General features: G+C 40.6%; 1 protein-coding gene across 3 annotated transcripts in view; it reads left to right on the forward strand.

The window, feature by feature from the left end:
* Positions 1 to 24085, forward strand: part of SS18 (SS18 subunit of BAF chromatin remodeling complex) — a 52620-nt gene extending 28535 nt beyond the window's left edge. Inside the window, exons 6-11 of one of the 3 annotated variants that reach the window (XM_075416290.1) lie at positions 13321 to 13488; positions 14195 to 14299; positions 16461 to 16553; positions 17269 to 17391; positions 20087 to 20220; positions 22384 to 24085. In XM_075416290.1, the coding sequence (XP_075272405.1) occupies positions 13321 to 13488; positions 14195 to 14299; positions 16461 to 16553; positions 17269 to 17391; positions 20087 to 20220; positions 22384 to 22410 (650 nt within the window). In that variant the 3' untranslated portion in view covers positions 22411 to 24085. The remainder of the gene's footprint in view (positions 1 to 13320; positions 13489 to 14194; positions 14300 to 16460; positions 16554 to 17268; positions 17392 to 20086; positions 20221 to 22383) is intronic. The other 2 variants (XM_075416291.1, XM_075416292.1) reach the window with 2 other exon arrangements.
* Positions 24086 to 25463: the final 1378 nt, after the last annotated feature.

Consider the following 25463-nt stretch of genomic DNA (forward strand, 5'->3'; position numbering starts at 1 on the left):
AAATATGCGGCAGTATATGTGAGGGAGTCATCCACTGAGTCACTCTACAGAACACAACTTACTTTGTATTACTGGCTTACAGTTTAGGACTAGTGATTATTCCATCTCAAGGTAGTGTTCTTCACTCTTCCTCATAGTATTCCCCTGCTGTATTTTCAGTACTTTGCCAAACTTGAAAATTGCTCGTTAGAAATTAGGCAGAAAAATACTTTAAAAGTTTCTGTTCTGAACAAATAGTTGTACTGAAGTGTCTTTGGGGAATAAAGAATAAAGCAATATCTAACCAAATTGTAGGTTCAATAACGAGAGTGAATTCTCTAGTTAGAACAGGAGCTGGTACCATGCTTGCACTTAGGGACACAGTAAGCTTTCACACTGGGTAACTAATTTTGCCAAATTTTGACACTTTAGGCTGAAATTTTTTTCCATTCCAAGTGTCTGCTTCAAGGCAGATTTTTTTTGTGGAAGTTTCACAGAAGTGGAGAGCTATTTCTGACCGTGGGGTGAAAAATTACATTCTTTAAAATATTTCAGTGTCTCACAAAAACGTCAGTAAACGGAGCACTTCATATGTAAATGTAGGAGTGCAGTGCCCCTTGCTTTAGAGCAAGGCTTTGAAAATTGTCTGTTATGCCAGCAAGGTGCTATTTGCTGTTTCAGTGAAAATATTGTCCCAGATTAGTCAAATTTTAAGTATCTATGGGGGAAGATGTCTGTAAGTCTGAAGATGCACATGTTTGTTACGTGTTGGTAGCTAAGGTTTTTGACCTAAGAATATTCCCAGTCAGGTCTGCTTAATACATTTCCTCAGTTTTCTGGTCTTAGTTATTGCATTTGTATTGAGATTTGGTGACAAATTAGAGGAAGTATTTTTATACCTTCACTCTCTTTTGTCTCCAAGTCAGCAGGGGAAAGAATGGCAGAGAAATCTGTGAGACCATGAGAGATTTAAATAGGTAGCCAGGATGCAGTCTGGCTGGGCAGAGGGTCTTGGCCAAGCACGGACACGGCAGGCTTCTCATCTTAGTGAAGAAACAAGAATGACCCTCTAGGAAATGCAGTGAGATGCAGTTTAACAAGAAGGGAATAAACAGATTGTGAGTTAAAGACTTCTTAACTGGCAGCGTGTGCTGCCATTCAGAATCAGAAATGAATCAAAATTTCTGAAGACTTTTGTGAACCCCTGAGCACGCTTTGTTTCTTTGCCTTCTAAAGCGGTGATCCCTATTGAGAATGAGAGACCCTACTATATCTCTCAGTTAATAACAGCACTAGCTAAGTATAATGCTAAATATTCCGCAAGATAAGGTCTTAGCATCTCAAGATGACTGTTAAAAATCAGTAGATGTTTTTGACCTTTTTTCTTTCTCTGCATGGGTTCCCAATCTGTAGAGGAATGAATCTGATAGTAAGATTTTTGATACCATCTGATTTCACAGGAGTGTTGTGAAACTACATTCATTATGAAGATTTGGACATGTTAGTTATGAGTACCATAAGAAAACCCTCGAGTAAATTAATAATTCTGTCTTCAGTGTTTGATTAGGGATGGCATCTCACATAAACAATTAGAAGGAAACAAAATATTGAAACAGGGTTTCAGTGAATAATATCTACGATGTACTGAATGAGGCCAGTACTTTTAGGAAAAAAGCATGCTGTCGTATAATAGATGAAGGCACCATAACACACAGAAAGGTTTGATACAACTTTTGAGTGGTTTTAGCATGACTTTTTATGTACATTTTCTAGCAAAACATCTTGCTGTATATATGCATTTTGAGGCAGATGGTGTTAGTAAGAATAAATGAAAAGGTGCAAATTAAGAAATAAAATGCATAGTAACAGAAGCCTTTGTTAGATTTAATTTCTGTCTCTGCTTAGTACTCATTATTGATTTGCACTACTTCATAAAATGCTGGCCAGAGGAGTATCTTAAATAAGAAGCAAAATTTTCCTGGTACTGTTTTTGTATAGTCAGTCCAATTAAAAGAAGAATTTTAGTCAATTTGGACTTACGAAACTTGTTTTAAGTGGAAGATTCTGTAGATGACTCTTGATTAAAAAGCTACGATAGCAGCCTGGGACATCCACAAGAAATACTGGCTACCTTTTTGGAAAAGATAGGATGCAGCAGGAGCTGAGTGAATGTGGACAAAACTCCTTTCTTATGGGTGCATTTTTCCTTTTGTATGGGAAGCTGCTTATGTTGAATGAAATATTTCAAGTCTTGCCAATTTTTGAGTTTTCAGAGGGGAAGTGTAAGCATGATTTTATAGAACCTGAAAATTACATGGCAATTCCTCTTATTTATGTTGAAGAGATCTTTCACAGGCAGAGGACAATAACAAATAGTAGAATTCAAATACTTTAAAGGTAAGGACGAAGAAATGGTGGCTTGGCCATCTCAGAGACTGTGTTTCTGGCATCCTTTTGCTAGAATTCCATTCTCTTGTCAGAAGCGCCTGAAGCAGTTGCCCTGTGCCCCCAGTCTGTATTTAGTGAGCGCTGTATGTTGCTTGGGGTGAGGGAGGGGAACTAGTTCACAAGTGAACTCTACATGAGAATATCATGTTGATTCAATTATTTGCAGAAGACTAATTGTTGAATCTGGTGCTGAGATTTGGTTTCGGCTGCCGCCGGCAAAAAAAGCGCCACGCGGCCGCCCCTCCCCCCGCCGGCGTGCGGAGGAGAATGAAAAGAAAGAGGCAGAAACTGGTGGGTCGGGATAAGGGCAGTTTAACAGAACAGCAAAACAGAGGGAAAACAGGAACAACAACGATACAAATAAGGAGAAAACACAACAACGAACCGTACAACCCAGACGGCCGCTCTCCCAAAACAGGACCGGCGCTGCGCCCCCCTAAGCCGCGAGAGCCTTCCCGCCGCGCCGCCCCCCCCACCGGAACCCAGCGTGACGTCACATGGTATGGAATACCGGGCTCTGTTTGGCCAGGTGGGGTCAGCCCCCACCCCCGGGCTGTGCCCCTTCCTGGATTCCGGTGAAAATTAACCCTGTTCTGGCCAAACCCAGGACATTATCCACCCCTTATTCCATACCATCTACGTCATGCCCAGGTCCCCCATTGTCCAGTTGATCACCACCACTTCTCCTGTCTCCAGATATCATTCCCTTAGTCTATGGATCATCACTCTAAAGAGTCCGTTGAGTTCATTTAATCCATGACTTCGGGCTCCATCTGTCGTAATGGTCTTCCGTGGCAGGAGAGGTGATGTGTGGTGGTGGGCGGTCACTTGCTGCATCCGGAGCTCACGGCTGATGTATCTGGTGCGGCCCGTGCCCACAGTCTGCAGGAGATGTTGATCTTGATGAAGTTGCTGGATGCCAGTTGTTGAAAACCAGGTCCACTTCTATCATCGCTGTGCTCTGCTAGGTTTTCATTGAAAAAGTCCATCCTTCTGGCCAGTCCATGATTACCTCCAGAATTCCTGGGCGACTGGGGTTTCCCATTCGGGCACGCTGGGTGATCAGCGCGACCCACTTACTCCATGTAGCATCGGTGGCATGATGCGTAGAGGGGACCCTCTCTTTGAACATCCAGCCCAGGACCGGCAATCGTGGAGCTAGGAGGAGCTGTGCTTCAGTGCCGACCACTTCTGAAGCAGCTCGAACGCCTTCATATGCTGCCAGAATCTCTTTTTCAGTGGGAGTATAGCGGGCCTCGGATCCTTTGTATCCCCAGCTCCAGAACCCCAGGGGTCGACCTCGAGTCTCCCCTGGTGCTTTCTGCCAGAGACTCCAGGTTGGGCCATTCTCCCCGGCTGCGGTGTGGAGCACGTTTTTAACATCTTGCCCTGACCGGACTGGACCAAGGGCTACTGCATGAACTATCTCCTGTTTAATTTGTTCAAACGCCTGTTGTTGCTCAGGGCCCCATTCAAAATCATTCTTCTTCCGGGTCACGTGGTACAGAGGACTCACAATTTGGCTGTAATTTGGGATGTGCATCCTCCAAAAACCCACAACACCCAGGAAGGCCTGTGCTTCCTTTTTGCTGGTTGGTGGAGACATAGCTGCTATTTTGTTGATGACATCCATTGGGATTTGACGGCGCCCATCCTGCCATTTTATTCCCAAAATCTGGATCTCTTGTGCAGGTCCCTTGACTTTACTTCGCTTAATGGCGAAACCGGCTTTCAGAAGGATCTGAACTATTTTCTCCCCTTTCTCAAAAACCTCCTCCGCTGTGTCGCCCCATATAATGATGTCATCGATGTACTGCAGATGTTCTGGGGCTTCACCCTTTTCCAGTGCAGTCTGGATTAGTCCATGGCAAATGGTGGGACTGTGTTTCCACCCCTGGGGCAGTCGATTCCAGGTGTACTGGATGCCCCTCAGGTGAAAGCAAACTGTGGCCTGCACTCTGCTGCCAAAGGGATGGAGAAGAATGCATTAGCGATGTCAATTGTAGCGTACCACTTGGCTGCCTTTGACTCCAGCTGATATTGAAGTTCTAGCATGTCTGGCACGGCAGCACTCAGCGGTGGTGTGACTTCATTCAGGCCACGGTAGTCTATTGTCAGTCTCCACTCTCCAGTAGATTTTCTCACTGGCCATATGGGACTATTAAAGGGTGAGCGAGTTTTGCTGATCACTCCTTGACTCTCCAGTTGACGGATCAGCTGATGAATGGGGAGAAGGGAGTCTTGGTTGGTACGATACTGTCACCAGTGCACCGTTGTGGTTGCGATTGGCACCTGTTGTTCTTCAACCCTCAGCAACCCCACAACGGAAGGATCCTCCGACAGACCAGGCAAAATGGACAGCTGTTTAATTTCTTCCATCTCCATAGCAGCTATGCCAAAAGCCCACCGATACCCCTTTGGGTCCTTGAAATACCCTCTCCTAAGATAGTCTATCCCAAGGATGCACAGAGCCTCGGGGCCAGTTACAATGGGGTGCTTCTGCCAGTCCTGCCCAGTGAGGCTCACTTCAGCCTCCAGTACACTCAGCTCTTGGGACCCCCCTGTCACTCCCGAAATGCAAATGGACTCTGACCCTTTGAACTCTGATGGCATTAAAGTACACTGTGCACCAGTGTCCACTAGAGCTTTATACTCTTGTGGATCTGACGTGCCAGGCCACCGAATCCACACCGTCCAATAGACACGGTTGTCACTTTCCTCCACCTGGCTGGAGGCAGGGCCCCTCTAATCCTCATCAGAGAATTTGCTGCTCACTTGCTGTAAGAATGACTTGGAGGTCCCCTCCAGAGGATTGGAATCAAGGTCAAACTGTCTACCTTGTCTGGAGAGCTGGCTTCTGGAAACTGGAGCGGCATTTTTCCTAACAGAATCCCCTTTTGTGATTGTTTTACCTCGCAACTCACGCACTCGTGCCTCTAGACTTGAGGTGGGTTTTCCATCCCACTTCCTCATGTCCTCTCTGTGGTCACGCAGGTAGAACCACAGGGTGCCCCGTGGTGTGTAGCCTCTGTATTCCCTCTCCTGAGCAGAGAAACGCCTGCCCCTAATAGCTGAGATGCTGGCCCGTACAGATGGGGAGTAGGACATATTCCTGTCTAGTCGCTTGACCAGTTTCTCCACAGCTGAGACAAGGGATGAAGAGAGACTTTCCTCATATTGGCGGAGTCTGACAGCCACCTCATCCACTGTTGGTGCCTCCTTACCTTTCCAGTTTACAACTGCCAGTGAGTTGGCATGTGAGGAGGGTGCGCTCCGCACAAACTTCCTCCACATGGATTGTGAGCACTGGAGTTCATCTGGGTCTGTGGGTACCTGCTCATCGTCTGTGTCACAGTAAACCAGCTCCCGCACAGCTAATTCCCTCAAGTACTGAATACCCCTTTCCATATTGGTCCACTTGCCAGGATAGCATACAAAATCGTCACTGAAGGGGTACCTCTCCCTCACGCCTGACAGAAGTCTCCTCCAAAGGCTGAGGATTTGTTCGTTTTTCCCAATGGCCTTGTCAATGCCCCCATCCCTGGCCAGGGATCCCAGCTGCTTGGCTTCCTTGCCCTCTAATTCCAAGCTGCTGGCCCCGTTATCCCAGCACCGCAGCAGCCAGGTGGCAATGTGCTCGCCTGGGTGGCAGCTGAAATCTTTCCACATGTCTCGCAGCTCGCCCAGGGACAGGGACCGGGTGATGATCTCTGTCTCTATCTCCCGCGATGACCCTGGCTCATCGTCATCCCTCCCGGAGCGATCTGCTCTCTTTGCGTCTTTCTTTAGTTTTACGGGGGCGACTGCTACTGGCACAGGTTGGTCATTGGGCTCAGTCACTGTGCCTGTGGCTGGAGCTGCAGCAGCTACCGTGCCCACCGGGGGAGCTGGGACAACGCCAGTGGCTGCAGCAGCCGTGGTGCCGGTCGGGGGGGGCTGTGACTGCCTGCTGGGCTGGAGGGGCTGCAGGGCTGGCTGGGGGGGCAGCGCCAGTCCCAGTGCCTGCTGCTTCGTTTCCCCCCCTTTCCCCTTTAGGGCACTGAATCAGGTTGAACAGGGCTCGGTAGGCGTGGGCCAGACCCCAGCACATTGCAGTGATCTGTGTCTCTCTCGAGTTCCCAGGGTGGCAGCACACTTTTTGCAGATATTTTACCAGACTGTCTGGATTCTGTATTTGTTCAGGGGTGAGTTTAAAAAACACCGGTGGTGCCCATTGCTCTAGACACCTGCCCATGCTGTCCCACACACCCAGCCACTCACAGCTATCCAGCCCCGGGGCAGGTCTCTGCACGATGTTCTTAACGACTTGCTTAACCCTAAACAAAACCTGCAACCCATTCAGGAGGCATAACAAAAGGAGAGTGCTGCCCTGAGCATCCCAGGGGTACTCAAAATTCTCAAAAGCAGTTAGGACCAGCCTGAGGGAGAGAGGGGGGGGCGAAAGAGTGGGGGAAGGTATCCCCTTCGGCTTTCCCCACAGACTGGGTTTGATTATTAACAAAATCTAAGACATAGGATCCGAGGTACGGAAATGACCGCAGTGCCGCATGCAAATACAAGACTAATTTCATGCACATTGACGTTATCATGTCATAAGTCGATATTGTACAGTACAGTAAAATCATAATCCTGATCCTTTTCCCCGTGACGATGAATAGCACCACAGGGAACAAGTACAGCAAGTACGGATTCAAAAACCACAACCATCTGATGAAAGACAGAAACATTTTTACCGGCGACTATTTAAGTAACACAGAAAAAAAATGCCTACAACAAAATTTAACAAAATCTAAGAAAGCAATTTTAACACCCGCTGCTCAGCCCTGCCGTTATCCCTGCCCCACGCTTGGGCGCCAAATTAAATGTCTTGGTTTCGGCTGCTGCCGGCAACAAAAGCGCCACGCGGCCGCCCCTCCCCCCGCCGGCGTGCGGAAGAGAATGGAAAGGAAGAGGCAGAAACCGGTGGGTCGGGATAAGGGCAGTTTAACAGAACAGCAAACAGAGGGAAAACAGGAACAACAACGATACAAATAAGGAGAAAACACAACAACGAACCGTACAACCCAGACGGCCGCTCTCCCGAAACAGGACCGGCGCTGCGCCCCCCCAAGCCGCGAGTGCCTTCCCGCCGCGCCGCCCCCCCCCACCGGAACCCAGCGTGACGTCACATGGTATGGAATACCGGGCTCTGTTTGGCCAGGTGGGGTCAGCCCCCACCCCCCGGCTGTGCCCCTTCCTGGATTCCGGTGAAAATTAACCCTGTTCTGGCCAAACTCAGGACACATTCATATAAACTTCAAAATTCCATTAAAGTTTCAGAGGTCTTTCAACTGCAAGTAAATCTGAAGACATCACGGACACAGCAGAGATGAGACGTGGAGAATTCCTGTTCTTTTGTTGTTCACATAAAGAAAGGAACATAAAGATAGGAACATCCAATACCATCTGAAATATAAACATATTCAGAGTATAACAGATCAGGATAAAATGATACCTGAGGTTGAGGACCTTTTGTGTTGTCTTGCCATCTGTTCATTCCTGTGTAAGCAGAGGCTGTTACGTTTCAATACGTCAAGTGCTTTACAGTAGCCATGATGTCATGGACAAAGTAAGGCAGTCTCAATTTTTTGGACATCTAACCTATTAAAGAAAAATAAAATTGCTTCCACGTTCTGATGTACCATCATGCTATAGCTGGGTTTGTAGAATGTTTAGCTGTAAAAGACACTGCAGTTCTCATATCTTGAAAAAAACAAAGATATAAACAGGTGCCACAATGCTTGTTCTTTCATCTTTCTTCCCTAGCATTAAACATGCAAGGCAACATTAACTAAGGAATTGTTTTGTATGACTTATTTTTATGTATTTTTTTTCTTAAATGACACCTGAAATTATGATTCAGTTTGAGATGAGAACTTGGTGGAATAGGTGAGCGTGGTGAAGTTTCTACCACCTTAAATTTGCAGCCTGTATCATGCATTAGGAGTAGCAAAAAATTTTTTATCCTCAGCGTCCTTTGAGATAGTATTTAAACTGCCCCTCATGTTAAAACACCTTTAAGATTTTGGCTGATTTGACCAAGTACATATCAACTACAAGCATTTGTCAAAAATCTTGTGAAAATTGAAAGTTAAATTTACCTATGGTAGACTTCCTAAGCTAGCTCTTGCAAGAGTTATCACTATCACTTATGTTTAAAAACAAGCACTTTTTTTGGTAAACATGAAGAAAATCAACAGAAGTTTTGCTGAGGGCTGCTGCATTGCCAGGTATATATTTTGTTGTTTATGTAACAGTGGACACAATGATGAGATTTACCATGGTAAATCTGGTATGGTGTACTTTGCTGATACTCTAGATGTGGATATGCAATTGCTTTATCGATACTGAGTGCACACAGTGAAATGCCTAAAGAATAGACCTCTTCTTAGCAACAAAACCAACATGTTTTTGAAGACTGAAGAAACAATAGCTGGTACTGCTCCTTTTTGGTTATACCTGGCTGCTCCTATAGCTCTTTAATCAGAACAGCAGAGCCACCAGTTCATTTGTGAAGGTGGTTCCTCACTTCTCTGCTTCTTCAGAAGTTTCAACCAGTTATTCTTGTCCTCTCATAGCATTTACCACCAGTATCTGAGTTTCAGCAGAAGAGACAAAGCTAAGGAGACATTTTTAAACTGCTGAGTTTTTTTGCAGCAATTTCGTCATCAGTGCACCTCTGGTCTCAGATTTGTTAGGTTTATCTGGAACTTGCATCTAGTTCACATTCCCGTTTCTCTGTATTCATCATCAAATGTTGTGTATTCTTGATAATGTAGATTATTTTTAATTAAATTGAATAACGAGCAGTTCATTTTTCACCTGTTGTCTGGCTTGCTTCATACATTCACTTGCTCCACAAGACTGATTTGGGTCTACACTGTGCATTTTTTCAAATGCCTGTTTAACAACTGCCAAAATTACTTGCACTCCTCACAGGACCTACAGTATTACTTCTCAGTGTCTCTTTCTCCAGACTTTTATCTCGGGAATGCTTCCGTATATTCACATGCGAAGGCAGCCTTCTGCATATACAGAAATGTTTATAGGGCTTTTCTACCACCAAAGTTAAAATAGTTTCTTGGAAAGACAATAGTCTGCTTGTGCACTTGCATGCTTACAGGGATAGTCCTACACAATGTTTTCTTGGACTCATTTTGGACTCTGTACAAATGGGTATTTTGTCCTCTCTGGAATAAATAGTTCTAGAAAATCACCAAAAAAGAGTTTCTAAGGAGAGTTTTTGAAAGCAGTGAGCATTCTCTTGCAGCGCACAGTTTTGTGAACTTGTGTGTGTGAAGTCTTGCCTCCAAGTCTGGAAGAGATCATGGCTTCCACTGAGTGTAGTTTGTTGTGACCTGATTGGAGATTGAAGAGCTGTATTTTAAGTGGGCTGTAAAAATATGTGCTACAAATATTAGAAAGTCTTAGATCACAAACTAATGGTTTTAAGTTTTTGACAAATTTTGCAATGGGGTTTTCTACATTAGTTTTATGTCATTTCAAGTATTATACAATGAATAAATGTAGTTTAATCGTAGGCTTGATTTTTCAAAAGAAAAAAGCAATTTCAAAGTTCCCTCACTCATTAAAACTACCGCATAAAATTGATTCTGTTGCGGGAGACGGTAGAGACCATGGTTCTTCTTTTAGGTAGCTTCTTAATAAGAGAGATGTGAACTAGACTGGAAGGAAGCCAGGCACTCTGATATTAACACAATACACAGTCTGATACAGAGTAGTGAATTCTCATTGTGGCTCTACAAAGCGTTAATGAAGTTCTAATTTAAAAAGCAAACAGAAAACCTCTACATTGCACCATGGGGACCCAACACATTTTATCACGTTGTATTGTGACTAATATTAATATTGTTAATTAACAAGCTTTCTTGAGATGTAGGAATATTATGGCAACAAGTTTTTTTGTTTTTTTTTTTTTTCAAGGCAGCCTAGTGTTTCTCAGTACCTCCAAACAGAATAGCAGTGAAATGGAATGATCTAAATTACCTACTCGTTCAGAAGATCAAAAAATGAAATACATTTTTGCTAAGTGAAAAATAATTACAGTATCTCAATTTAAACCATTTTTTTTTTACTTTTAAATCGGTACATGGAAACTGCCGTGTTGCAGTATAGAAGCATAACTGGATCATTTTAAGAGTGGCCAGTATTTATCTTCAGAGGAAAATGAAGCTTAACAGAACTAAGGCCACTTTACTTCTCACTGAGAGATTCCACGCAGGGGTTTAATGGGATTTAACTAGCGCACTTTGAATTCTTACCATTAATTAATTTAGCATAACTTTCTCTCATAACCCCACATAGACAGGATCTAAGTAGTTGTGTATTCCTTTCCTTGCATAAATCCATTGTCGGTATTGACCGTATCTAGGTAATTTTCCAGTACTGTGGTTTCACGTAGGACTTTCTGCTTGTGCTTCAGCACCTAGTTGTTTAAAAATATTAAATGCAATGGCAAAATTTAGCATATAGAATAGTAGATACCTTTCTGTTTTTTCCTGGAATGGGGCTAAGGAATGGCTGTGCTAGTTTGATGTTTTGATTTGTTTTGTTTTTTTTAGTGAGACTAGGTACTTGTCTTTGTAGTTTCTAAAATAAATTTTTTAAAAATGCAGAAAAAGCTTAGGGCTTCACCATTATAAAGTGTGTGATATGTGTTAAGTGACTTGAATTAATATATTAGAAAAATACATCGTTTAAGAAGTTTTGCTCCTTGTCACAACTGTTTGCTCCTCATATTTTTAATACTAGAATAATTCTTTTCTGAAGTGTTACTACAGAATAAGGGAAGAAGCTATTTGTTAAAAGTTATATCGATCTAACCTGCAATCTCATATAATGAAATGGCGTAATGATAATTTTCATTGCTGTGTGGTGTCATAGAATCATAGAAAGTTTTGGGTTGGAAGGGACCCCTAGAGGTCATCTAGTCCAACCCCCCCCGCAGCGAGCAGGGATACCACTAGCTAGATCAGGTTGCTCAGAGCCCTGTCCAACCTGGTCTTGAATGTTTCCAGGGATGGGGCCTCCACTACCTCTCTGGGCAACCCGTTCCAGTGTTTCACCACCCTCATTGTAAAGAATTTCTTCCTTATATCTAGCCTAAACCTACCCTGTTTTAGTTTAAAACCGTTACCCCTCGTCCTGTCACTGCTGTCTCTACTAAAAAGATTGTCCCCATCTTTCCTATAGGCTCCCTGTAAGTACTGAAAGGCTGCAATCAGGTCTCCCCGCAGCCTTCTCTTCTCCAGGCTGAACAAGCCCAACTATCTCAGCCTGTCCTCATAGGAGAGGTGCTCCAGCCCTCAGATCATTTTTGTAGCCCTCCTTTGGACCCGCTCCAACAGTTCCATGTCCTTCTTGTGCTGAGGGCTCCTGAGCTGAACGCAGTACTCCAGGTGAGGTCTCACCAGAGCAGAGTAGAGGGGCAGAATCACCTCTCTCGACCTGCTGGCCACGCTTCTCTTGATGCAGCCCAGGACACGGTTGGCCCTCTGGGCTGCCAGCGCACATTGCCGACTCATGTCCAGCCTTTCGTCTATCAGTACCCCCAAGTCCCTCTCAGCAGGGCTGCTCTCGATCCTTTCATCCCCCAGCCTGTATTGATACCGGGGATTACCCCGACCCAGGTGTAGGACCTTGCACTTGGCCTTGTTGAACTTCCTGAGGTTCACACAGGCCCACCTCTCCAGCTTGTCCAGGTCCCTGTGGATGGCATCCCGTCCTTCTGGTGTCTCAACCGTACCACTCAGTTTGGTGTCATCTGCAAACTTGCAGAGGGTACACTCGATGTCGCTGTCCATGTCATTGATGAATATATTGAACAGCACCGGTCCCAGTACGGACCCCTGAGGGACTCCACTCATCACTGGTCTCCATCTGGACATTGAGCTGTTGACCACTACCCTTGGGCTGCGACCATCCAACCAATTCCTTATCCACCGAATGGTCCACCCATCAAATCCGTGGCTCTCCAATTTAGAGAGAAGGATGTTGTGGGGGACCGTGTCAAAAGCTTTACAAAAATCCAGATAGATGACATCCATATGGTGCTGTTTTAACTGTCTGTTTTCAGTACCAGCGTTTGCATTTCTCCAAATTCAGCCTTAATCAGATTTTCTCAGTTGATAAAACATGGACAGTACATGTTCTCTCCTGGTCTCTTCCTGTGGTTCACGGAAACTTTGTGCAGCTTAGTATGAAAGCAGTTTTTTGTTACAGGCTGCTTGGGACTGTTCAGTGGTGGGCAGAGCGTGTATTCCTGTGGGCCTTTCTGCGTACTGCCTGTTGTGTGCTTGCCTGACTCACTGGTACATGTGCGTGTGGTTTGTCTTTACAGGCTAAATAAAATTGTTTGTTTTGTGATAACAATTAAGTGGCTCATTGTTGGACTATAACAACAACTACATGTGTATTAAAGCTATGCCCTGAGGAGCTCACAATGTGAAATAATTTTTCCATGACTTATCAAGGTTTCTCTATCAGATTTTCATCTACAATTTCTTTGCAGCTGCTTTTTAAAACAAACAAACAAAAATGGTAAAAGTGTTTCAGTTGTCTTTGTGTATGAGTAAACTAATGTCTGCATAATTTGAAGAAAAATCATCTAGAAAGCAGCTTTATTTCAGCTGAGTTCTGTTTTGTAATTTGGGTACGGAACTGATAGCCTGTATTTGCATAGGTTCAGAAACAATGAATCCTTATGAGAACACTAGAAATAGAGAGCCCTTTTTTGGCCCATCTTTGAAGGCTGGGTTTTCCATGTTCTTTTTGAAAGATCTAATCTCAAGCCATGTGTTACAGAGGATGTATTTGCTGCTTTTCCCTTTACAGGTCCAATGATGCACCAGCAGCCTCCCTCCCAGCAGTACAACATGCCACAAGCAGGTGGCCAGCATTACCAGGGGCAGCAACCGCCTATGGGAATGATGGGCCAAGTTAACCAAGGCAATCACATGATGGGTCAGAGACAGATTCCTCCATACAGGCCGCCACAGCAAGGTAGGACTTCACTTCAGAGTGATTTTAAATAACCGTCTTTAAAACTATTCTAAATCACTTCCTTGCTTACACCAAATTTCAATCAAATCATTGGATGTAACAGACTTTGTTTGCAGACTCTTTTTTGTTACCCTTTTAAGGGTGGTTCTTGCAGCAACAGATTACTGGTATCACCATGAAATGCAAAGACAAGTATTTCTTTTGGTTTTGAGTTCTTTCTGACGAAAAGTATCTAAAAACATGCATCTCAGATACGCTGATGCAGAATTCTGTTTCAGTATTTAAATGATAGGTACAGAAAAGGAACAGAGTACCTGCTTGGTTCTGAATTCACTCAGTTACAAAAAAGGAACAATGTTCCCCAATCTTGCTTCTATTTTTTCTTTTTTTTTTTCTTTCCAGTCCTTTTAGAAAAGGAATAACTTTATTTTTAACACTTTAGTCTGTTATACATGTGTTCCTAAAGTGAGCTCAAAACTGAAGTTTGATATGTATGTGCTCAATCTAGCACAACTGTATGTGTGTGTGTATATATAGATAGATACATTTATTTATTTTTTTAAGTAAACCAGATTACATATGTTGTCTGAAATGCAACAATATGGGTGGGGAGTACATTTGAGAAATGTCTCTCGTATCAGAAATTAGCAGGCTTTATAACAGAGAAAACAAGTTATTTACGTATTGACTGGTTGTGGTTTTTCAGGCCCACCACAGCAGTACTCAGGCCAGGAAGACTATTATGGGGACCAATACAGTCATGGTGGACAAGGTCCTCCAGAAGGCATGAACCAGCAATATTACCCTGATGGTAATCTCTCATAAATGTTAACTTTCCCATTTTCTATATCTGCCCAATACTAATGTAGTCATATGCCCAAAATTAGGGAATGAGGCAAGAACGGTAATTGGATATCATACCTTACTTTTACAAAACCTTCCAAATTCAGAATTGTTACTACAGTCTAAGTTACTATGACTAGCTACTTTTACAACTTACTAAAAGCATGTAATTTGTAATACTCCCATTTGAAACTCTTAACAACAGTTTTAGTATTTCAAAATGAATTTCTGTAATTGGTTTATCTAAAAGTATGGAGGGTTCCTTAGCATATCTGGTGTAATTGAGATGAATTAAAACAGTCATAACTTACAATAAATAAGAGAGGGGGCGATATCCTTTATTAAAGATTTTATTGAAGTGGAAAAACTTGCTAAAAAGATGTGGTTTTCTGTAAATATTTTGGTTTTTAACTTATTGTTTAGTTTTCATATAAGTCGCACAAGTGTGTTATTGCTGTTATGGTATGGGCCTTTAGTTTAATTTTTGCAAAGGAATTAAATGGTCCCTGCCCTGAGGAGATTGTAATTGTGAATCCTCTTTAGAAGTCCCCCCAGTGCTTTCAAGAGAAGACCAGAACTTTGAATTCCATAAATTTGTCCTCCTGCCTCTTGGAATTTAGAGTGCTGAAGGCTATTGGATTGGGTTATAAGTTAGAAAAGTTGTAATTAACCTGTTTTTAGGCTGCGCAGAGACTGGGAGAACAAAGACGCTGACTCATCACTACTGTGATAACCATGTGTGCAACTTAATGGTATCTTATGAAGTTCACGGAGTGTGGTAGAAGTTAATGTTTTAGAAATATATACAAAGCAAAGCTGTGTAATTGCCATAGCAACTACTTGTTACAAATAAAAGGTTACAAGTTAGTTGTATTTTAATTTCTATTAAATTGATTTTAAGAGATGTCGAGCCACATCCATATAATCTTACGTGTGTTATTTTTGAAGATAGACGTGCAGAGTTATTTTACAAGTTGTGTTAACTCGTAATTATTAAGCTTTCATTTTGGAACTTCTGTGTTATACACATGAACTTTAAATGGTTACAGGCCATTTAGTGTAGTAAGGGCAATTTGATGTTACCATCAGCAGCTCTGTGGCAGCACAGATTACTTCTCTAAGACTTATTCCTTCTAAAGATTAATTCTTTATCAGTACCTCATTTATTACTCTTACATAGAACATAAAGAGCATATATTAGAAGACTTGTTTTAATTATTGTGTATTTGTATTAGATTCAGTCAATGGCATGTGGTGCAGTTACAGAACTAATTACAAAGACCAGTTAGTTTTAGAACTGTTTTCTCCTTTCCGTATTTTTACTCCAAAATTTTATTTCAAATTTAAACTAAATGATGATTTGTTTTCCTGACTAAGTTAGCAATAAGATATATTTTGGCCATCTGTAAGGCAAAATATATTTGTTCTAAAAACAACAACAGGTGGGGTGCTTACTGCATACATTGTTTCTTAATCAGAGATGCCTGTAGTCTCTGAAAAGGAAGGTTTGTCCTACTCAGGACTGGAATATAAGAGGAAAAGTTTTCTTAAGACTTGTAGAAACTCTGTTTGCAGGGCAAAAATTGAGAATGTTAGTTTTCTGTCACTTAAAAGCAAAATTTAATGTAGAATGTGGTTCATAACTTCATTGAGCTTTATTCATTATATTTCACGCTGCTTTTAGCATATGCTTTTGAATTGGAGATCAGCAGAACAGGTGTTAGACAAAGTATGATAATTGCTTTCTTTGTTCATTCTAATTTAATTCAGGTTATTTACATGTGAAAGGCCTAAATGCTTTCATTTTTTTTTTTGAGTGAAAGATAAAGTACTTTCCCCACCACCCCCCCTCCCCCAGCCCCACCAACAAGGATTATCAGAAGGTTAAGACCATACCTGGCTGTGATGTTGCTAAAACTACTGCATTAAGCCTTTTTTTCCCCTGTCACATGTTAATTCAATATGAAAGGAAATCATATTAATAAGTCTTTGGCTAAGTACAATTGAAAATTCTTTTTCATGTATATCCAGTTGAAATTTTTTTCATTTTTCTGAGAAATGAAATATTTTTGGGGTTTTCACTCAGAGGCCATTAACGTTTCTTCCTGTCTCTTGTCGAATTGATGTAGGTCATAATGATTACGGTTATCAGCAACCGTCGTATCCTGAACAAGGCTACGATAGGCCTTATGAGGATTCCTCACAACATTACTACGAAGGAGGTATCTATATACCTTCACACACATACGCACATACATTCCCTTTCCTCCCTCACCCGCAACGGGAACAAAAATTCTTGCACAACACGACTTATACCCATGCAAAGCTCTTGTAGAATACTAGTTGCTGGCTGTCTTGAAAATTGCAGGGAACTTGAAGCGTTCAGAATAATTTCTTGCAAACACCTAAAATTTATAACCACAATTTACCATTTCTAACAACAGTAAAATGACTAAAACACTCTAGAGATTTTTTTTTTTACCTCAATGGAAATTTTTATTTAAACACAAATTTGTTGGTTCAGTTGTATATCTTTTTGTGTGTGTATAATTTTGTATAATTATAGTGCCGTTAGGAAACAGCTTGCTGATCTTGTGTAGCTAGTCTGTGCTCTTGTAGCTGTCCTTAATTTTGTCTTTTTTTTATTTTATTTAGCATAGTCATGATCTTATGACTGTGATGTTCCAGTAAATGTAATGCTCATTTGGCAGAGATGCTGAAAATGCTGCAGTTCAACTTTGCAAAATTGGCTTTCACTGCAGTTTGTTTGGCCGAATTCCTTCTGTTTGGTTTGAGTTTTCTTTGTTTTGTTCAGTTTTTGAAATCAATATTGCGTTTCTATTTTGTTTTTGTGTTGTTGGCTGTGCATATTAGAAAGAAAAAAATAATAAAGTAGGTATCATTATAAGTTTTTGCTTTCTTGCAATCGTCTTACAGGAAACTCGCAATATGGTCAGCAGCAAGATGCATATCAAGGACCACCCCAACAGCAGGGTTATCCACCACAACAGCAGCAATATCCAGGCCAACAAGGCTATCCAGGACAACAGCAGGGTTATGGTAAGAACCTGAAGACACAGACAGCAGTCACAGAAAAGACCAGGAGAGATGCTCACATGTTACTCCATCCCTGTTTTATTGGGTTGGAAGGCTAGGCTTGTGCAAAAGAGTTGTATGCTTGCAGTTTCACTGGGCCAAAACAAATAACTGTAGAAGACAGCATCTTTTGGAAGGTAGATCCGGTGTTGGTAGTCTAGGACAGTGTGTTACCATAGAAAACTGAGGGTGGATAGAAAACACCGTAGCAGGTGTCTGTAATTTAAAAAGACACAGAAAGACTCTGCTCTTTTTTGTCTTCTGTAGGTGAGTCAGGAGGGCAGAAAGATGGCAGAGCGCCATTTATACCCTTTCATCCCTGGATTTGCCATTTAGAACAAGATCTTTTTAAAGCTAGTTTAAAATTTCATCCAATATGCATGAATCATTCTTTTAAAATTCTTGTACTGATCAGTAAGGAAATGAGTGTAAGCATTGCCAGTGCAGCTTCCAAGACAGTTTGTCTTATAAATTTGCACTAGTAGTGTAAACCTTCTGATGTACGACCAGAATGAGAAATCCTCTATGAGAAGTGAGATAATGTAGTCCTTGGATTCAAGGAAAACCTCCTAAACAGGAAACTTACAGTAGTAGCGTGTAATTTCTGTTCATTGCTTGTGAAAACTCAGGTCAGAAGCATACTGAAAATACTGCTCTCAAGTTTTGCTTGCTTGCGTATTGTAAAGCTGTGTATATATTTATCTCAGAAGAAGGAATCTCTGAAAACTATCTCTGTATATTTTAACTTTCAGCTTTGTTGCAGGTTTAAATGCTAAAACTTTCGGCATTGTGGGTATGTGAGGAAGTGTGTGGCTGACTTGTTTGCCATGTACATAAATGGCAGGTTCGTATTAAATCCAGTTACATTGAGACAGAGTTAAGTTTTAAGAGGATCCACTGAGGTTCAGCAAGTTTTCTCCTTTTGGAGGTTATGGATGAATTGATAGTTGTAAAGTAATATTAATGTACTTATATTCTGCTAAACGTAACACAGGAACAGAATGAAGATCAGAGTGAAGGTCCGTCTATCTCACTGTTCTAAATGTTGTAAGTAAGGAAACAAAACTAACTTAGTTTGAAAATTTAGGTTAAGAGATAGTGGAGGAAAGAGATGAAGAAATTCTGTTGGAGCGACTTATCCACTGTAATTTGTAAATGCAAATATCATACTTCTCAATTTCTACTTTTTAGCAGAACTAGATATTGAAGTTTCATTTTATAAAATCTATCACTGAATATGTAGAATTCAACTATAAAGAATTACCATGAATAAATAAAACCCAAGTTTCATTTGTCAGATGAACACAACACTTCTTAGGATGTAGTATCCTTGCTCAATTTAATATTTAATTGCTTTCTAATTTGCAAAAATACATCAGCATCCAAGTCATTATCGTCAGTCTTTAAGGTTTTGTTCCACTGTAGAAAGCTGAAACTGCACAGTTCAAGGGGATTTGAGGCCCAAGGAGAATGGTAATTAACCCATGGAGCTCTTATTCTCCAGGTCATACTTTTGACTGTCTCAGAAATCCGAGTAACAGAAAGAGTTACCAGCTGATGTCATCTTAATGTCTAATGCCTGTACCTAAAGTTAGCCCTCTGTAGCACTGAATCACACTATTGCTAAAACACATCTGTTTCTACTGAGGGGGGGGGTGAAAAAAAAAAAGGATTGGTTTGTTGAAAAGAAAGCACTTCTAAAGAGTTGCAATTCTTCCTGACTGACGATTTTTATGGGGTGATGCTGAAAAAGCTAACTCAGATCCACTGCGGAAAATTCATATGGAGTGTCACTGAAACGCACAGTACACCATCTCTCCCAAGGCAGGAAGCAATGAGGTTAGTTTTGTTTGGAACATGGCTGCACTGCCTGATGGTAGTAACGTGCAGCTTCCAGTGGCAGACAGGCTGAGTCCCTGTGAAAAGTAACAGAGAGAGTTTGCATTGACAAAAGAACTGCTTACTTTTACAGCCAAAAAAGGCTGGAGCCAAAGTTGTTTGGTTCCACCCCCCCCACCCCTCGCCTTTTCTGGAAAGTGAAGATGACCAGAGGAATATGGAGTTAAAGGGTGCTTATTTTCATCCCACAGAAACATTTACTGGTGGTCGCATTTCACATTTTGTGTGTCTAACTTGTTTTCCTGACGTCCCATTTATGATTGCCTGCTATGGTGTGAGAACTGACCTGGCAGTGCAGCGCTGCTGGTCACTGCAGAAGGTCCAAATGCTAAACACAGCTGATCATCCACCTGCTCCTGGCATTGTAAAGTTCTGGAACTGGAGCAGCGTGCAGCAGGAGGAGAGTGTGCCTCCCTAAATCCTGGAGGTGCTCATGTTTATGGGTTGTCATTTCTTGCCTTGTACTTCCCTTTCTTATGACCTTGTGTGGAACTACGTGCATTGGTAATAAATAATGAATATATAAATAAAGGTAAACGTTTCTGTGGTTAGGGCACAGCCCCTGTCAGCTAAGGTGGTTTCCAGGGTGAGAGGGGGTGAACGCTGGTATATTTTTAGGTAGGAAAAGACCCAGTTGTGCAGTGGTGAACAACTTAGCCCTGCTTGGTTGTATAATTCAATGCTTTTACTGTTCTCTTTTTCCTGTCACCTTTAAGAAATCCTTTTTTCTTTTTTTCATTTACATTTTAATGATCTCCAGGCCCCTCCCAGAGTGGACCAGGACCTCAGTATCCCAATTATCCACAAGGACAAGGGCAGCAGTATGGGGGATACAGACCCACACAGCCTGGGCCACCACAGCCACCACAACAGAGGCCTTATGGATATGACCAGGTATTCTTTCATTTGATGAGAAAGTTGTGATTCTTACACACTCACTTGATAATCTTAGTTTCCTGCGGACATTTAAACTGGTGAATTTCAGGACGTAGTCTCTTGGGTGTGCATATACTATTCTCACAGACTTTATTTCCAGGTGAGTTACCCAGAATCATTTGTCTGGAGGTGTGGTTAGTTATTCTCTTCTGAGTTTGTCAAATTGCATTAAAACTTTGTAAAGTGAGGCATTCCAGACAATATTTTTGGACCTTAAAAATTAATGTGATCTCTTTCATAGCCTCATTGTGGATGACTGATATGAAAGGTGAGGTTCCTAAATCTCATAGTGGATTGTTCTTCATTACTGCTTTGCAATAATAGTGGTTGAATTGATTTTCCGCAAACACAAATCTGGTAATCCTCCTCTCCAGTTGCAGAACCACCTCAGGTGTGCATATGAAGTGCCTTTACTGTAGAGCTGCGTGGGGAGACTTGAAGCCTATTTTTCTGCAGATTTGCTTTGAGCAGTATAAAGGAACACTGAACATGGGAATGAAGTGACCTGAAAAATCAACTGCTTCTTCCTATCACTACAAAGATCAGTTGAAAACAAACAAGAATCACCAAAACTCTAGGCTGGAGTTGTAGTGGTGGACTCCTGTAAAAACGCTGTTTTCTAGTTAAAGGGTGAAGTGGAAGTTTTATTCTGTAGAAGGTACCAAACTGTAAAAATCTGATCTTTGCAATATGCATCGTTCAGAAATGTCATTAAAACTTACACTGTTACTTTCCTCAACATAAATAGAATGGAGAGTAGCTAAATATACCTTATGATCAAGTTGAGGTTCTAGTGTTTAAATAAAATCCTGATACGGCAGTAGAAGATTAGTTGAACTTTCAACAACAGCTTTCCCTTGGAAGTGAGAATAGCCCCAGTTGCCCCCGTTTTTGAAGTAGAACAGCTGGCTTCCTTTCTACAGAAATTCAAAAAGACAGGGAAGAAGGAACAAACTCTTTCAGTGTGGTAGTTTAGAAATGCAATGACTTCTGATTATTGAACAGATAAACAAAATGCTCATGCACTGAACTAGTAGCTTCCTCCTGCAAATAATAAGCTACAGGAAAATGCTTTGTTTGTGGCAAGTGTAGGGTCAAGGAAACATAATCTCAGTTTGCTGAGTTTCTTCCAGCTTTCTTTGTAGTAGAAGTGAATAACCCTCTCTGTAGATAGGCTCTACTCCAGTTTGTGCAATCTAAGTTCCACTGGGAAACTCAATTACAGAAGACCTCTCTACTCTTTCATACTAGTCATTCCCATAGGAATTATACTGCTTAAATTCTCATCTGGCGGCTGTTCTGAAACTCTTCTTCCTGACTGATTGTCATATTACAATGGAAAAAAACTGGTATTACAACATAAAACAGGAATTTAAAATACAGCTTTGTCATGATGGTACTTAACATGGAGTGATGGTGGGACTGCAGTCTGGAGAATGTTCACTTAATAGGACACTACTTGTTTCTGCAAGCCTTGAACCCTGTGGTGAAGGACCATGGTAAGCATGGAGCATTGATGATTTCACCTCTGCCCTCCTCTACGATACATAACATTCTGTCAAAAGAAACAGAGATTATCAATAAGGGTAATAATTCTATGTATTGGATCTATGGAATAATTGATTCCTGTAGAACATGTTGACTGGTTTACCGGGATGTGCCTTGATTTTTGAAGTACATGTATCAGTGTATTCTGTGATTCTTGGTTTATGAGTATTTTTAGGTATTTCTGAAAGCAGGTTAGTTTCCTAAATTACTTTGAATTTAGGTGACCTTTTTGAAATTGTTTTCAAAATTTAGGGGGGAAGTAATTCCCATCTTTTATTTGTGACGGTGTTTTGCAGATTTCACAGCAGTGTATTGAATTTAAAGATACACTGTTCTGATCAAATTAGGTTCCTGGCTTTAAATCCGTATGATCAGTCTTACTTTTACATTAAAACACAAAGGATTTTTAGTGAGATGAAGCTCTTAATACTTACTTATGTTGGTTTATCATTTGTTATTACTTCTTCCCACATTCTAACATCATAGTTTATTTGGATGGTCTTCTGATTTCAGCTTTTAATACTGGTAAATATTTCTTGTGGTCTAATTACGTATTTTGAATTTCTTTCTTAGGGTCAGTATGGAAATTATCAACAGTGAAAAAGTACTCACATTCCGGTAGGCAATATCTATTAGCAGCCATATTGTCTCCTCAGCACTGTGGACATCTTCCTGAGACAAGAACCTCCCATTCCATCTAGCTTTTGGAAAAATCTTGTGGCTGTTTTATGGTATACAGTCTTTATGGGTTAATTGTTAAAGACTGTAGATTCTCAGAAACTGATTTCACATCTCTACTCTAGATGGCAATATTGGACAGAAAATATGAGACATAACAGTTTGCAGTGAGTTGAGAACTGTGTGTCAAATAGACTGTTACAGGCTGAAAGGTGCAAACAGCTTTGTATGTTTATGAAGGTTATGGGAATTTAATATTTTTTCCACAGATTTTTTTTGTAGGGGGAAAGGGGAAATGCACACTTTTTACAGCAGCAATATTTTGTATATTATGTTTTTCATGTGATGAATATGCAAGACAGTACACTACTCGCTGGGCAGGATAAGGAATCTACTGTTAAAAATAGGTTGGGGCATGATAAGTACTTTGATTGTGTAAGTCTCGAAATGGTGTACAATAAAGATAACTGAAAAAAGATGGAGGGCATCGTACATCACTGATCGGTTCATGTACAAAGAATAAGATTCCCAGTTATCTAATTGGGAACATAATTAATGACAGTATAATATAGTCTTGTGCAAAGATTAATTTTTTTAAGCTTTCCGATTTTTCTGAGTGAAGCATTTTTGTAAAAATTGTTTCTAACATAGTTTGACAATTTTCTGCAACATTTTTTGGGTAACAAGATAAACGTTTGGGTTTTATTTCTCAAGTGTTTTGTCACAGCTTTGCATAAGCAAGCTGTAATCCCTCTTAATAATTGCAATAACAAAGAAAATGACAAGTGTTAATTTTACTTGGCTTGAATATGCAAAGAACTTGAAAAAGAATATGGAGGACAGGACTGTATTGTATACGTGTATTTTAATCTTTAGTTGAATAATTTGTATGTATCAAAATAGCCTAGAAGACTTTGTAAAGCCTATCTAAACTTTCCTAACTGGGAGTTAATATCTTTAGAAAGGGGGCATTTTTTGTGTGTGTCCATTTTTCTTATTGGTTAACATGAGACCAAGGGGTGTTTTGTAATATCAAATATAAAACCTGTTGGTGAGGTAAATGACAAATTTTGTTTTGAACTGCATTAATGCTTATAGTGTTGCATGTGAGATAGAGGCAGCACCTTGATCAATAGCATAGTACACAAAAAATTGGTTTTGAGACTGTCCTGCAACGGTATATTAGATAAATAAATGGATATTCCATTGTACAGGAATATATGCATTCAAGAATTCCTGGCAAATTTTATAAAGGACAAAACTTAAAATTAGCCCAGGAGTAAAATAATATTTTTTTTTCAGTTGGCGATCATGTTTTTTGGGGAAAAAAAGAAAAAAAACTGGTGTTCATTATACGTATGACATTATACATGGAAGACAAGAATTTTGCTTTGTTCATCATTTTTAAAGGGAAAGCAGTTTTCTTAAAGTCGATAGAAAATACACAACAAGGTTTGAATAGATACGGCATGAGGAACATTATTATGAATGAAATGCTTGTAGGTCTGTGCCAATTTTCCACCACTGTGTACTTCATTGCTATTTAAAACTGTACTCCATCAATTCTAACGGAAGAATAAATTATTTGTGATTTTAATTTTCTCATTTGTTTCTTTAAATTAGATCCCTATCACTCTGATGTCTCATCTGGAGACTCTGCTGTGGGTTTTTATTTTATAGAAGTTTGGCCAGCATAACCAAGCAGTCTTTGCATTCTAGGACTTTATCAAAATTCTCTTGCCATAGCCAAGTTAATTAGAATTAACTGTTCAGTAATCAGCATGTTGTGTAGGTTTTTTGTTACGAAATTCTTGCTCAGAAAATGATGGTCCATGAGGCTATAATCAAGATGACTGAATTAGATAAATGACTTGAGGAGGCAAAAATGTGTTGAACCCAACCTGGTGTAGATATGTTATCTCATTTGAAATAAGCTCAACTGACATTAAGAAATAATTTGTCTTGCCAGCCCATCTTCTGTTGTCGTCTTCTCCTTTTTAATGGAAACTAAAATTGCAATTTTAATAAGCAGAATTTCCTCCAGGGTTTCCCTCCTAGAGACTACTGCATTTGCAAGGTTTAATTGTTTTATAACGGTCCTGTTTCGTAAAACTTTTTAATTGGTGGTGACAAAAATTACCTTATTCCTCTGATACTATGCCAGAAGAACAACTTGAGAGGCGATAGCTTCACATGAAAGTATTTGTACTAGAATTATATACTAAAATTAACCAGTTTTCCCTAAACAGAAAAGAAGCAGCAATGCACAACAGGACCAGGATGAAATAGCAAGATACAAGGTTCATTTTAGGAAGTGCTCTTTATTAAATAAAATTCAGCCAAGATGAAACTAGTAAAAGGGTGTGCATTTGGCATTGTACATGTAGAATGTAGAAAATAAGACCTAAGAGGGGGACTGACACAGCAAATCAAATAAGGGAACAGAAATTATAAAAATACTCAAAGAGGATGAGTTAATAAATTAAGCAGCTTTTAGTTATCGTAGTGCTGTGATTTTTGCCATCATATTCTGCTCTTCCTTGTCAGACAGTTTTATTTCCTTTTCTACTCTGTGAAGGACTCACAGAAGTGAGAAGCTGGCTCACTGTTTCAAGTGAAATTGACTTCAGAATATTGTAACGTAAGTAAGCAAACATGCCAGTTTATAGAGCAGGATAAATGTATCTTTTTGCAAATAGTCCTGCTTTGGTTTTCATATCTAAAATTATCTTTAAATGTTTAAAGTAACTGATTTTTTTTGAGAAAATACTCCTGAATAGAGGCAAGGACTTCAGTGCAAAAATATCATTGTACTTCTACAGTTCTTGCCGCTGAGGATGCCGAAACATTTTAATGTGATTTACAGAAAAAATTAGGAAATCTAATTTTAGATTCCCAAAAAGGAAAGAATACTTACATTTACAAAATGAAAAGAAATTGTTATATCAGCAAGTCCAGGTGAAATTCAGCCAGAA

Source organism: Opisthocomus hoazin, chromosome 3 (genome assembly GCF_030867145.1).
Source record: "Opisthocomus hoazin isolate bOpiHoa1 chromosome 3, bOpiHoa1.hap1, whole genome shotgun sequence".
Lineage (NCBI taxonomy): Eukaryota > Metazoa > Chordata > Aves > Opisthocomiformes > Opisthocomidae > Opisthocomus > Opisthocomus hoazin.